This window comes from Sinohyriopsis cumingii, chromosome 6 (genome assembly GCF_028554795.1).
Source record: "Sinohyriopsis cumingii isolate HCF-2022 chromosome 6, ASM2855479v2, whole genome shotgun sequence".
Taxonomy (NCBI): domain Eukaryota; kingdom Metazoa; phylum Mollusca; class Bivalvia; order Unionida; family Unionidae; genus Sinohyriopsis; species Sinohyriopsis cumingii.
Window position 1 is genome coordinate 77699772 of NC_142966.1, and position 16332 is coordinate 77716103.

At 37.9% G+C, this 16332-nt stretch overlaps 1 protein-coding gene across 1 annotated transcript in view; it reads right to left on the reverse strand.

Annotated features, from left to right (window-relative positions):
* The window catches only part of LOC149797268 (uracil phosphoribosyltransferase homolog), a 67267-nt gene that overhangs the window by 37318 nt on the left and 13617 nt on the right, over positions 1-16332 (reverse strand). Inside the window, exon 2 of the mRNA XM_089961977.1 lies at positions 12699-12741. Coding sequence (XP_089818103.1) covers positions 12699-12741 — 43 coding nt within the window. The remainder of the gene's footprint in view (positions 1-12698; positions 12742-16332) is intronic.

Genomic DNA, 16332 nt, shown 5'->3' on the forward strand with positions numbered 1-16332 from the left:
AACTTAATCAGTCTCACTCTCATATATATACATGTATATATAAAATTTCCAATGGCTCTTACTGGACATACAAGTTTTTCTGAAAATTATCATGGCAGCCATATACTGGTGAAATTAAATATGAAAGCATTTAAAGTCAAAAAAAGAACTTGTAGCAAAAAATGAAAACAATGATGTACGTAACCAATAAATGTTCCAAAAACTGTAATTTTCAGTCCCAGACTCGTTATTTTAGTGTAAGCATTATCCAAGATTCCCATGTTTCCTCTGAAAATATTTTGAACAAATGCTTTCAAAAAGCTATGTTTGAGAATTTCACCCATCAAAAGTAATTTATTCCACTTTATTGTTTTAAAAATTAGTTATCAAATGACAACAAGCAGATTTACTATTTGGAAAATATGTGACACTTAATTTAATGCCAATTCTGGTAAAGCCTAACGGTGAAGTTTCATTCAGAGTTCATCCTGAACTCTGAATGATAAATTCAAAGACTTCTCCCAACCATTCAAAGGCCAGAAACATACATTTCCAAGCCTATTTTCGCTAACATTTTCTATACAGGTTATATGAGAAAAACAATGAATGCAAAATACTATAATATTGTTTAATGATGAAATTCAAACTATAATTAATTTCCTAAAATTCGCTTTATAATGATCTGGAAGATAGGTTATCATTCATTGTTATTTCAGAAATACGTAACTTATGCATCAGATTTAATATAAAATAAATTGTTCTTTTAACAGACATCAGCACTGCTTTAAATGCATTATTATAGTTGCTGTTTTTTCTCCTCAATCATTTTGTAAAGAGAAGCCACCATTGTCATCTTTTCCTCTGCTCTTCTCCTACAAGCAAAGCAAGTCCTTTTAACCATGCTTCTTCTGCCTTCTGAACAGAGGAAGCATGTAGGCTGGCAATGTCAGCTTCAAGACGCAGCTTTTTGTCTTCAAGTTCTTCCACTTCATCTATGGCTAACTCCCGTTTCTTTCCATTTCTGATTTTCTCCTCATGCCCCTCCTCTGCTTTCTTCTTATCCAGATAGGCATGGTACTTACGCCTTACAGAGGAGGCATATGTCATTATTTCATTGCTAATGAAGATTTCCAAAGGTCCACCAGCTTTTCTCATTGTGTCAATGATTAGCCTTTGACCTCTGAGGCTTTCTCTGCTGAGGTTCTCAACAGATACCTGTTTGTTGACAGAAAATCCTCTCTCCACTGTTGATTGCTAATGTGACAACAACATTTTCTGGAGAACATTCCAAAGTTCAACATGCTCCTTTCTTTTGGAAAGGATGGAATAAAACACTTTATCAAGGCTGTCATCTGTTCTATTGAAGCATTTGAAGCATTTCAAGAGACGATTGTCCCGTTGGATAACTTCATCCACTAATTTTCCACACTGAGTCAATATTAAATCACATCGGGACTCTACTTCTCTTCTGCCACACACATAATTCGTAACAGTGTGTAGTTACTGTAGTAATTTGCATCTTACCTTTGGCATGACTTGTAAGGACTTCTTCTCCCACTGAAGCCAAGTAGTCCAAGTTTCCTCTGACCCTTCTCACCCCATTTTCGATATTCGGATATTTATATTGGGGTGTAGGGGTGAGTCCATTCCCTATCGAAAAGTTGGAATTCACCAACACCATTTGGTTTTGGCATGGGGTAGCCAATTACTAGCCATCCCAGCAAACGTGAACAACCTTTCATTGTTATATACCTGCATGAAATCGATAGGAATATGATATATTTTCTCAAAAATCGTGAGCACAGCATTCGTTCTGTCTTTAATCTGCCGACAGACAAAACAAAAGTACGTCGTTGCTGAAATTTGACCTGGATCTGGCCATTTGCATCCAGAGTCATATGACTATACAAATCTCGCAACCAACATGTCAATGACATCAGAGGTCATATAGTCATGTGATATCGACATTAAACAAATTTACAAAGTTGTTGTAAATATAATTTGGACATATCATAAAGAAGTCACTTAATGTTTGTAAATACATATAATGCACACTTAATTCTCAACATATTTGTTCTGAGAACAATGACCAGAAACCTGTCAGTATTGCAGCAGGGTGGAGAAAACCATTTTCAAGCATGTGTCAGTAATGCTTTTGTTGGTGTCACGTGACTAACACATTGACATGTGTTCTCTGCATAGTGAATCTGGTTTTCTTCAAATTACTGCAACATTTACAGATTTTCAGTCGTTTTCACAAAAATCATGTAGGTTGCAAGAGTGGTGTAGTCACATGACTAGGAATGCAAATGTCAGACCCAGGTCAAACTTCAGCAATGATGTACTTTTGCCTCGTCTGTCAGCGGATTAAAACAAATGCTATGATCATAATTTCTGGGAAAATAAATCATATTCATATCAATTTCATGCAGGTATGTCTCGATGAAAGGTCGTTCGAGTTAGCTAGGCCGGCTAATATGTAGTTACCGCATGCTCCCAGGCAAATTCCAACTTTTCGATAGGGCATTGACTCTGACCCTACACCCCAACATAAATGTCCAAATATCAAAAAAGGAATGGCAAGGGTCAGAGGAAACTCGGACTAAAAGCCAAGTTGATCGCCTTTTTAAACAATGTACAAAACGCCTTTCATTATCATGTTTTATTCTTTTTCAGCAATTCCTTGTATTTCTCTTGTTCAAGCCAGAAATCACTGAAAGAGCAAAGACCTGGCATTTTTAAACAAGAGGTGAAACAAAGCTGAAGATAATAAATCGACTGAACAAATTTTGAATCCTCGAGCATGTTACTTTCACTCACTTTCTACATAGAGTGAGCACTTGTTCAATGTAACCAAAATTCAACTGGCTGAACAGTCTTGTTAAAAAAAAAATTGTCAATCAGTGTAATAAACATTTTGATTGGCCAAAGCTGATGAACTCTTCCAATCAAACTGAACGATTCATCAAAAGAAAAAAGCCAGGAAAACCGACTGCATCCAAATTTAACTACATTAGGGGGGCCCCGAGTGGCTGAGTGGTCTAAAGCACTCACCATTATGGATCACTGCCATTTCACCACTGTCTGTGTGGGTTCGAGTCTCAGGCTCGGCCAATGTTGGTACATGAGAAAGCTTGCCAGTAGCTTCCCATGGGTAGGTGGTTCTTTCCAGGGTTTTCCCTGTTAAAATAACACATGTCCAGATAAACCACAGTGCAAGATATTGACATAATGTCTACAATACAGACCCTTAGGCAACTGTTTATGTATAGCTTTTTTTTTATGAGTCCTGGAGAGAAGCTTTCACACCATTTTTGTCTTGTGTTCTTTGGCCATCATGTGCTCAAACAAGTTGGAAAACATGAGCAAAGAAATGCATGAGATAATTATGGGTGCTTTATGTCTAATGTCTAACAGGTTAGCTAATAGTTCTTAGACAGTTTTCAGCTCACTTGTCCAATATGTCTCACAAATATGGTGATTTTAGAATCTAATACATGTAGTTCTGAAACAATATTACATATAGCTACTCCTAGCAGTGGGGTCCATTTACAGTATTTCTCTAACTTTCCAAGAATTTGGTCTCTAAGGGCCCACATGGATCAAATTTATGTACCATTCTCACTGTCACAGGGTCTCCTATGGCTTCCTAATTACAATCATACAATTATGAATATTTTACTCACCTACTTCTGCAATGAGGGAATTGTGCTCATCCAAACGCATCCTCTCACAAAGTCTCATGATTCAAGGTATAACAGTACATGTATGTACAGAATAATGCATGCAAAATCCTACATAGTAATGAATTAAACTCAAAACTTAACCCAAGTGAGTAAAATATGAAACGTAGGTCACAATGGCCTATTGTTGTAAGAATATGGCACCAACAGAGATTTATACAAGCATCCAGTTTAATGATTCTAGCATCAACAGCTAAAGTAAAATAAGTGACATACTTTTTCAAAGATGGTTACTCATCACCACCCCTAAGTTTCATAGTTCCAGGTACATGACTATGTATACAAGATGTAAACAAGAACATTGCACATTAGACTTAACTGCATACTGTGGTACATGTATCTCTCAAACTTTATACATGTATTATGTTGATTTTTAGCTTTTTCACTATATCCCCCAAAAATTATTTCTTAAGATAAAGGCATAATTATAATGCAGTCTCTTGCTCATAACCAAATCACCCAAGATCTTGATGATATAATGTTATTCACCAAGTTTTAAAGAAACTGGATGAAAAATAAACTCATGATCTAAAGAGGCATACCAAGCTCAGCCAATCAGATTTAAGATATCTCAATTGTGTGAGCAGGTATCTCTTATCACAGATCCCATCTATAACACAGTAATAGTATAACTATAAGGTGGAGCAAAATCCAACTGAAACTCAGTCATCAGAGTGACAACAAGCTCAGACAATCAGATACAAGTTTATTTAACAAGTCTGATGAAAATCTGATTGGACATACAGTCACTAGATTGTTGACAAGCTCAACCAACCAGCTACAAGATTACATCATTAATATGCATAAATTTCACTCCAAATCCAAATGAGCCTCCTGAGCGGTAAAAAAGATCCCCATATCAGATGCAAGATAATTATGCATTAGTCTCACTTAGAATGAAATCAAGAGTCCCTTGAAGGGGCGGACACACTACTTTCCAAAACAAATTTCCATGAATTAAAAATAAGAACATTTCTTCTTTATAACTGCTGAATAATGATACCATTTCTGCTATTCTTTAATGGTAAGATTTTCAAATTAGCCACTGTGGGAACCAATACTGGTGTAAGCCTGGGACCAGTTTCATCCATGATAAACCAGACATCATTAAAAGACTTCAGTGAAAAACCCATGTTGATACAACCATCTGTTCAGAAGAATAAGTAGCATGGCTTTCAGTATGTTCACTGTGGCACCATTATCATTTCATTTCATTTTCATTTAGGACCAACCAAATATTGTAATTAGTCTTGTGGTGAAAACACCATGTCAATATGACTTTCCATATAGAAGGCATGGCAACATCAAGATTTTCAAAATGGCTGCCATGGCAGCCATACTGGATGTTAGATCAGGACTGTTTTCATTTAGTACCTTATAGACACCATATAAAGTCTTCCGGGGAAAACGCAACCGTTCATATGACTCGCCGTCGAGGAGTAGTAATAGGTTTTTTTAAGATGGCTCCTGTGATGGACATATTGGATATCAGACAATTTAAGTTCAACTGGATGCTTTAAGAAGTCTTTTGGTGAAAACCCCACCATGATGACTTTCCTTTTAGAAAGAGCTGCAGTAACAAGTTTTTCAAGATAGATAACCACTGTGCTGGCCATATTGGACATTATATTGGCATAATTTTTATTCAATACCAAACTGACATGATAAGAAGTCTTCCAGTGAAAACAGTATGCTGGTGTGACTTTCCATTCAGGAGGATAGCAAACACAAAATTTTCAAGATGACTGCCAAAGTGGACATACATGTCTGAATGGGACTATTTTTTATTCAAGACCAACTAGACATCCATTCAGGAGTAGTAGCAATATCAAGATTTTCAAGACTGATTCAAAGGTGCCCAAACTGGTTGTCAGCTTGGTACCGTTTTCATTTAGGGCCAATTAAACTTAAGAAGTCTTTTACTGAAACCCATGCTAATAGGATCAACCAATCAAGTGGCCCTATCAGATGTCCTAGCATAACCATTTTCATTTAGGATCAACCTGACTATACAAGTCTTTTGGCAAACACCCCATGTCAATATGATTATAAAATCCATTCAGGAGAAGTAGTCATAACAAGATGTTCAAGACTGCTAACATGGCAGCCGTATTGAACATCAGATCCGCAGATTCCACTGAGGATCAAATAGACCTTGCATGTAAGTGTGTGTGATTTGGATTTTTCATGTAGCTTTAACAACTTTTTAGTCATATCACTACGATGTCTGCAGTGTGACAGTTTATAGTGATGTCCAGCACTGGGACATCATGCCGCAGACATGTAGCGTGATGTCCCACCCAGTCACATTATCCTGACACCAGGCCGACCAGTCCTAACACTAACCTCTTGATGCTGAGCGCAAAGCGAGACAGCTGCTAGTACCATTTTGTAAGTCTTTGGTATGACTCGGCCGGGGATCAAACATATGACCTCCTGCATTCGAGGTGGACGCTCTAACCATTAGGCCACCGAAGCAGTGATAATAAATGCGTTGTTCTTGGTTTTAACATGGTTTTTTGTGGGTGGGTGTGTAAAAATTCACTTTAATGAAGTAATACTTGCCTGTTGCTACTGCATAATTGTAAATTTTCCAAGAGGAAAATACCCTGACTGTATGACAAAATTCATCGTTGTGTTAGGGTGAACCAGAAGAATTCCAGCACACCGTATCACACTTGGGGCACCCAGCACATATTTGCCCATGCATACTGGCCCCCTCATTCTTTTCCAATAGGGCAGCTTCACTTAGTGGGACATGAGTGTGGGGACAGAAGAATAGGACATGAGTGAGGGAACAGAAGAGTGGGACATGAGTGTGGGGACAGAGGAGGGAATCTGGCAATAGCAACAGGTAAACTGTATTACACCACTGAAATTAATCTACCCCACTCCCACCCCTTTTAACATCAGTAATACCATACCAGTTGCTATTGCATAGCTGAATTTATCTGTTTGGTGGGAGGCTTGATGATTGCACAACTGGAAAATAAAAACCAAACACAAGGAACACTCACCCTCATTGAACAGAGTATGATATTGGTCTTTGCAGCTCAAAATACCTGATCAGGTGCGTGTGTGATCTGGATTTTTTTCAATCATATTGCTACAATGTCTGCAGTGTGTCAGTTTATAGTGCTGTCAAGCACTGGAGCATCATGCTGCAGACATGTAGCATGATGTCCCACCCAGCCACATTAACCTGAAACCAGGCGAACCAGTCCTAACACTAACCTCTTAACACTGAGCACTGAGTCAGCTGTTAATACCATTTTTAGAAGTATTTAGTAAGACTTGGCCAGGGATCGAACCCACGACCACCTGCATCTGAAGCGGAAGCTCTAACCACTAGACCACCAGAGCAAGTCTGCTAAGTAAGAGTCTGACCTGATGATCGGGCCTTTTGAAAGTTCTGGAGTGTGGAAAGGGCTGCTTGATAGCCCATAAAAGTAGAAACTGTGCACTGTTTTTCATTGAAAAGGTAGAGAAGAAAATCAACCACAAAGCTCATAGTGGTACATCTAGCAATGACAAGTTTTCTGCTACACCAATCACAAAAGCTTTTTCATTATCAATCATACAACTTTGACATTGATAGCCTATCCTCCTGGAATGAATGACGCAGTTGGCAACTTTGACTGAAAACTTTTATTCGCAAAGAGTTTGAGATGAGCCAAGCATGAAGGTGGAGAATCTGAGAATCCAAGTGCTGACAGGTGGTCCCTTTTTTGAGGTATGGTCTTGTAACAGTCCACCAGCAGAAGATAGCTGAACCATGATCATGGGGGCCACTGAGGGGTGATCAAACTGAGCTGAGCCTGACTTCGTATAGAACCCGTGGGATCATCCTGAAAGGAGGAAAGGTTCAGGGGAACAGACAATCCCACTGCAGGCTGAAAGTGACCATTGCAGAAGTCTTCTAAATTTATGTAATGGGAAAACATAAAAAGGGAGCCTGTTATTTAGTTTGGTGGCAAACAAGGCCACCAATGAGTCCCCCAATGTTGGAATAGGAAGTCTGCTACAGACTGGTGAGGGAATCATTCCATGAGGACTCTTTTCTTGAGAGACCGTCCACCAAAATATTCTTTCTGCTGGGAGTGTGGCTAACTCAGACAGATGGTAATTCCCAGTGAAGAAGGTTTCAAGAAAGATGGTACATGTGTGCCTCCTTGCTACACTACCACTGATATGTTGTTGGATGAGACCATCAGCACCCATAAAGGTCTCAGAACAGTGTGCATGATTTGGATTTTCAATGTATCTTTAATAATTGTTCAGTCATATTGCTATGATGTCTGCAGTGTGGCAGTTTACAGTGATGTCTAGCACTGGGGCATCATGCCACAGACATGCAGCATGATGTCCCACCCAGTCACATTATCCTGACACAAGGCCGACCAGTCCTAACACTAACCTCTTAATGCTGAGCGCCAAGTGAGGCAGCTGTTAGTATCATTTTTGAAAGTCTTTGGTATGACTCAGCCGAGGATCGAACTCACGACCTCCTGCATCCTAGGCGGACGCTCTAACCGCTAAGCCATCGGAGCAGTCCTAACAAACAAGATTCCTTTTTATATACAAAAATGCAACATTTCGTGAGACAATTGTCTATGCTGAATTTTTGAATTGTTCAATTAGTAAAATATTGATGCCATGAATTCATGTGAAATTATTTAAAGTGTGTGTGTGTGTGATTTGGATTATTAATATAGCTTTAACAATTTTTAAGACATATCATTATGATGTCTACAGTGTGACAGTTTATAGTGATGGTATAGCACTGGGGTATCATGCCACAAACTTATGGCATCATATCCCACCCAGTCACATTATCCTGACACCAGGCCGACAAGTTCTAACACTAACCTCTTAATGCTGAGCATGAAGCGAAGCAGCTGCTAGTAACATTTTTGTAAGTCTTTGGTATGACTCAGCCAGGTATCGAACCCATGACCTCCCGCATCCGAGGCAGACGATCTAACCACTAGGCCACCGGAGCAGTCAGTCTCAGAACACTGATACCATTTACAAATTGTTAACACGTAGGGTAGATTCTCTGGAACCATGAACAATGAAGCATCAGTCCTTCTGGTTCTAGATGAGTTCCCTAATCTGATGCCTCTGTGAACAGGTAGGAGATTGGTTCAGGGATGGGGACACCAGCCCAAAAAATGGTCCTGATTTGTCCACCATATCAGATGATGGTGGAAATCCAGACCTGGAGAAATCAGAGCAGAGTTCAAGGTCCCCTCAAAAAGAGAAATATTAGCTGACAATGTGGTCTTTAATATTAATGCTCCCAACAGGGACACAATCTTGTCTACTCAGTAAAGACCGAGAGAAAGCAGAGAATACAAGGGGTCTCTTTGCAGTTCTCGTGATACCAAGCGAAGTAACTGGCAATGAAAATAGTCCTTACATAAAATGATCAACATATTCTATTAGTAGTTTTACAGCATATAAGCGGGAAATTCTATTGAAAACGAGGTCAATGGTGACAGTAAAACAAAATGGCAACATTCATGTATTCCGACAACAATTCTGATGGAAGTTTTGAAGGATTTGAAAGTGATGATATTGATTTTAACCAGATTCAAGATGAAGGATTGGACATTAGTATAAGTCCTGTTTCGACACCTGACATTTCAGTTTTATCTGAATCCGAGGATGAAACGCAAAACAATCAAATCTTGTCGGAACATGTGAGACCGGTAAATGTGGACGACTTTACAGCAGTTTCAGGGCCAGCATTTATTTTAGAAGAAACTGCAAGGGATATAGATTTCTTTTGCTTCAGGCTGTATCATACAAAATTACCAAATCTGCAATAAAATAGTGGACATATTGGTGTGCAAAATAGTGGTGAGAAAAGTAATCTAATCTACATTTTAAACACAGATATATTGAGAAATATTTTTTATTATAAATATGTGAATATAAACATTGATTCCTGTGGATCGTATGTACTTGGTGGTGGAAATGAGTGGCACAAAACATTGGTAAGTGTTTAAAATGTTATTTTTCATTAAATTACATAGTTTGCATGGACAAAATTGATACAGAAAATGTAGACAGCATGTAAATAACTCAAGAAGTTCTCACTCAGGCAGCTATTATGATGCTCTGGGTTTCAGCCTACAAACAGCTGCTAGAAGGCAGGCTGCTAATCAGGCTTAGTAGCCAGGGCAGCAAGTACTTGCAGAAGGTAAAGACTTAAGGACCATCAGCAAGATAGATCAAGGTTGAGGAACTCGAACCAGCCATCATCTAAATATTATAAAACTCGGACACATAGTGACTTTAAATGTTCTCCAGCCATTCATCATGACCCTGGTAAAAATTATAGATGCATTGGCAAGGCAGAACAATAAAGTTTAAAAGTGGAAAACCTCCCTATGCAAGAAAACCTCAAGGTACTCCAAGTGTGGAGGCAAAATAGGGATGTGATGATACACATCTTGAAGATCACTGGACCAATTTCCAGGTCTTATGGCATTCCTAACTCAGGCTGTGGTCTCCATCTTGAATGGTTCATCCATCATAAATCTGCTTAGGGTGGAAAGGTCGATAATTAGAACTCTCCCCTTTCTTGGGGCCCAGGAGAATCAGAAAAGGCTGGAGACTGTCATTTAACACCCTTGTACTGTGCCCTTCCAAAGTAGGGAGCGAATCTTTCCTTTGAGTGTACCAGATTTAACTGGAAGAGAATGAGTGACCTTACTAGAGGAGGGAGATCTTAAGCTGGTAGCCATCTTTTATGATAGAAAGGATTAGTCATCAACTGTTATGCCTGACCAAGTCAGTGCAACAAAGGTTCAGACTGGCGACCTGAACCAACTATAGAATTTCATTTGGCTGGAAAGGGAGCGAATCCCCAAAGCTGTCCACCCTTGAACTAAGGAACGGCCCAAAACCTTCCTCCTTAGACCCGTATTGCAGGCCCTTTTAGGACCTACCTGAATAGAGCAATTCTGAAATGAAGTTCTTGCTTTGACTGTGGTTGTGCAGTTTTAAAGAATTTAGCCAATGGACCCTGAAGACAGTCAGGATAGTCATGATCATTTAGTTTGTTGACCAGTTTAGAAGAGTCAAGATTGGATGCAAGGGACTGGTGTTCTTGGTCTCTCTCTCCTCCTCCTCTGCCATCTTCACAGACAGGTGAGAAGTGGCAGTGACCTGAACAGAGGGGGTACCACATCGGCCTGTTCTGTATCAAAACTCGTGTATATCAACATTTATAGAAAAGACGTCTTCGCCCTGCATCCTCTCTTGGGACGCATGACTATGTGACCCAATGTCTATGTTGTGGGGGAAAACTTGAGGACGGGGCATAAACATGAACCAGTAACTCCTCCTGTAGAGGTAACAAACTGTCTTTAGCAGTGAACTCAGCAGGTGGGTCTGCGAGGCTCTCCTCCAGCCTAGAGAGTTTGGTATAATAATAAGATCCATCCCCCTCCCTCTTGTCTGACCCAATTTTATGAGACAATGATGAACCACAGCACCAAGTCAGCTAACCTTGGCTGGCCTGGGCGGTTATCAAACCCACAACCCTTGGATTTCAAGTTTGATGTTCAACCACGAAGCTACTGCAGCTTCCACTAAATGAGATGCATACATTTATCAAGTTCAATGATTCAAGAATAAGCATTTGAAAGTTAAGCTTCAAACATACATATGGTTAACTTCTGGGCCAAAAAAGCTATTCCAGTTATTTATTGTCAGCTACTTTAAGCTCTGCAAACACAAAAATTTCAATTAGGTACACTGCTCTTTCATTTTAGCACACCCAAATAACTCACAAACCAAATTATAATGCAAGGACAGTTGTGAATCCATTTTTTACAGATAGAAAATATCCCAAAAATAGGTCCCCATCTACTGAATATAAATAAAGTAATGAGCAAAACTGGAAAATGAAACTTTGATATATCAATCATTATATATTCAAAATGGCAATTAGTGACTGGAAAATTTGGAATCAACATTATTAAATTTGCAAATTGGAATAAGTCAAACATTTTGCTCAAATTATCTTTTAAAATGTGTAAATAGCAATATATGATAATATTGAGCAATGAAAATGGTGGTAATGCCTAATGGTGGCAACACCTGAAGAAATACAGTAGATCTCAATTAAACAAGTCTTGTCAAGTGAAATCAAGTGTTATGCCCTCTTGCATTCAAAATGAAAAGTGTCAATCAACTGTCAAAGTGATGCCAAAGTATTTCCATGAGAACATAATTAAGTGTCAACAGTGTTTGGATCTGCAATTTACATAAGTGTTTTTGCTTCATTGTTACAATCAATTAAAAATAACCAGCTTTGTAGTATCACATTAATTCCTTCTTCTGTACCAAATAACGAGAAGAGAGCAGAATAAAAGAAAGTTAAAAGGCATGCAAATTCTACTTGCTAAAGCTGTTGGTCATGGCTGGCTGTCAAGTCAACTCACTGAGAATACTGAATGTTGGTCAGGTTAGGTACATGTACATTAAACAGTATCAAAGTGATGAACATACATTATTGATAATCCTATTCTGATAATAAGCAACAACCAATATCCCTCAAACATATGATATCTGAATTTCAAATATTAAAGTCTTTTCTTCTCTTTATCTTCAAAATGGCTAATTGATTGATAATTAATTACCTCTCATTAGAATTCCATGGTGAAATGATTATACAGTCTGAGAAATTCAACCACAAAAGCAAAACTTAAGACCAAACACTACTTGTGAAATATAAGTCAATTTTATTTTTGGGGGGACTGAATAAAGTACTTATCTGGATATATGAACATAGAAAGTTGTGTGACCAGTCAAAGGTATCAAAGAAATTGATCAAAACAAAATACCAAAACACCATATTAACCCCAGACAAACTAATAAACAAACACTAATTAACTTAATTTAGCCCAAGTTATATCTTGATTTTTAACAAAATCCAAAGTATCCTATAATCCTACTTACCAGTCTATCTGCATAAAAGATGAAATCACTCCTATTTGTATTTCTGTAAAAAAAAAGAAAGTTCAAGAATCTAGAATAGACTGTAAAAAGGATAAAAGTATCATCTAGGATGATAAAATATAAAGTATTAACATATATTTAGTGCACAACCCATTAGTCAAGATTAAGGAAATTTTAGAATAACAATGGTGTATAAAATGTATGTGAGGAACACGTGGAATATGTAACCAGGGTATATGCTAGAACCATGGTTTTGAAAATTCATTCATACAACTCAAAAGGTGAGTGAAAATTTCCAGTCATGAAGTGAAATTTCTAATCACTAGATTACTAGACATTGTTTCAGTTATTCTATATTGTGTAAACATTTACAAATTTTAATAAATTTTGCAGTCTTAGTGTTAGCAAACAGTTAAATCGCTTACATACTGTACAGACTATTGCCGATTAGAATAATCAAATCAGAAATTGGCATTTGAATAGTCACTGCATCATGTACGTGTGAATGCATCCACTTTTAATGCAGCTTTTGAGTTACTGAACTTTGGGACAGCCCTCGCATTACATTAGTGTCAGTTAACGACCATACTATGTGCTCGAGTTTTGGATTTTTAATGTAGCTTTAAAAAAAAATTCAGTCACATTGCTATGATGTCTGCAGTGTGGCAGTTTATAGTGATGTCTAGCACTGGGGTATCATGCCACAGACATATAGCATGATGTCCCACCCAGTCACATTATCCTGACACCAGGCTGACCAGTCCTAACACTTAAGCCCTGGAAGATTTTGTTGTTTTCGCTTGAAATTCGAGTAGGAAACACATTTTGAAAGCCATTTCTGAATACATCCTAATACATCAACTTCCAGGTCATTTTCAAATAACATAATGCCTAGTAGTGTTAGAAACATTGTTTTTCATTGGCTATTTCGCTTGCACATTAGCAGAACGGTAAAAGTTGAGAGTTCTTTTTTTTTGCTTAACGGATCCATTATTTTCATATCAAGACCATTCTTTATTCCAAATGCCCATCTTATCCTACTTTTTGCAAAAGTTCATCTGTCTGTTTGCAGTTCATACTGGTCTGAGACCAAAAAGTCTAAAATCAGGACACAAAATCGGATTCCAACCACAGGTGAATTTTGGGTGGAAAAAAATTGGGTCCAAAGAAATGAGCTTTTTCCCTCTGTATTTTGTAGTGCAGCTAGAATTTCCAGATTATTTGGTATCATTGTAGAGCTACATCTGTCTACCTTTCTATAATACCACCCACTTTAGTGTATCATACATGACCTTGACGCTACAGAGCTTGGCAGTAGGCTACTACCTCCTGCTACTTACACTCATTGGCAGGGGCTAATGTGTTAAAGCTGAGCACCTAGCAAGGCAGCTCTTAGTACCATTTTTATAAGTCTTTGGTATGACCTGGCCAGGGTTCAAGCCTGTGACTTCCAGCATCTGTTCTAACCAGTAGGAAACCAGAGTGGTCCGACCATACTATGTACATATGGACTAAGTGTAGTCCTGCAAAGCTGGAGACCCATCAACTGCCATGGACAAATGATGCAGCACTGTGTGCGAGCACAAACACTTTGAATTATGTTCCCTACGGAGACAAAAAAAAAGAGAAACAATGCAAATTTCATCATTTGCAGCAATGATAGCCATAAATGACACCACTAACATAACATCTTCAGAAGGAAATCAGTATTTCATTGGTTGCTTGTACTTTGAAAGTTTTAAGTTGTTTAGTAACATCTTGAGAAATTAATTGTCATGGTTTCATTTTCCAAAATATTTATAGCAATCAAATAAAAAGTGGAAGTTCTATATTTTTTTAACTTGGTTTTCATAACAAATCCTGCATATCGCGTGGAGTCATTTTTTGCTTCCAAGTGAAGTGAAAAATAAAATGAATCCCTTAAAGGAACTGCTCCTATTAAAAGAATTTCCTCGAATTTATGACAAGCCCATTTCTTTGTTTTAACTGCTGAATGATGAACCCACGATGAGCGCTTTAGACCATTTGTGGCCCTCGAAATGAATAATATATGTTATAGTGATATTTTTGGTATGGGTGTTGTACTGAGATGCATAAATCAAGCTGACTAATTCATGCATGAACAGGAAAAACACAAAACTTACACCAGCAATAAATAAATAAATAAATAAATAAATATATTCTCGAATGAACATGACTTTTTGTATGGGCACATTATTAAGACAGCTGTAGATATAATTATCTAGTTCAGTGATTCAAGCATAAACAGGAACAGCAAAGGTGATAAGCAGTGGAGCATGGTATCTGGATCAATCTTAACTACATTTGCAATGATTCTGCAGTATTCTTCCCTTAACCAATCCATTTTTCAGGATTCTATGTATAGCAGTACTGGTATATATATGGATGAGGCAAACCCCAACCCCGAAAAACTATCCTGTCATTATCTTACTGCAAAAACTCAATCCGCGTCAATGAAATGCAAGTCGTGATGATCTTTAATTGTAAGGGTGTGGTACTAATGCAGTCATTTAGCTTGAGGATTCCTGCATGAATAGTGGTTGACATATAAACAAAACTGAAGCCAAATCAGTTCAAAGTAAAATATGGGTCAGTGACCTGATTTTGCAAAGAGTTGTACATATAGTACTTATCAAGATACATGTCCTCACCAAGTTTAATGAATCCAAAACAGTATATATATGGAAGGCGCAAAAAACCTCTTTGGTCAGGAGTTAAATGCAAAAGCTCAATTTAAGCCAGTAAAATGTAAAATATAGGTCACAGTGACCTTCTTTTGTTGTAAATGTTGGATACTAATAAAGCTGCATGCAGTCATTTAGTGAGATACATGTAACTCTAGCATGAACTGAGTTTCAGAAACAAACTTGCAAATTTAAGTCAGTGAATCATGAAATATAGATCATAGTGACCTATTTTTGTGATGATGATATAGAAATTGTCAAGATCAGTCCTCAAAAACATCTGATAGCCCGATGCCCAGGGCTCCTCTAGTTTCAGATCAGGTTCCTCCCGTGTTCTAAGTGAGATGCCCATTGGGATTATCAGAAAAAACATTAATTTGCCCAGGAAAAGACCTTTAACTGCCATAACACGGAGTGTCATGCTAAAAATGTGATTTTTACTCCCAAAACCAAAGATATGGCCATGTTTCAGAAAACATGATATTCAGTAATTTTCAAAATTCAGAACCAAAATAAAGACCACCAGTATATGCCCATTACATACAGCAAGATGGTAAACTGTCATGGTTGGAGACTAGATAGAGGCTAAGAGGTTATAAATATTCCCCACCATTTCATGTTTTACATAACTGGATGACAACTAGTGTGATGTGCTTGCATACCATTATGTTAAAACTGCATGCCAGTTTCATATGGGTTGTATAAACAGTAAGCAGGCATGGTTGGAGCTTATGTAAAACTATTATTTAGGAAGTTTAATTAAAGAAGGTTAAGAGGTGAGGTATAAAACACCTGTTTTAGATAACTGGCTGACAAGCAAGTGTAATTTGTTTAAAGACTGCAGTTTGTGAGCCTGTTGTGCTAATTTGCCATAGGTAAAGATCACGAAGTGGAATCAACCCAATATCCATAGTTAAATGAAAGAGATG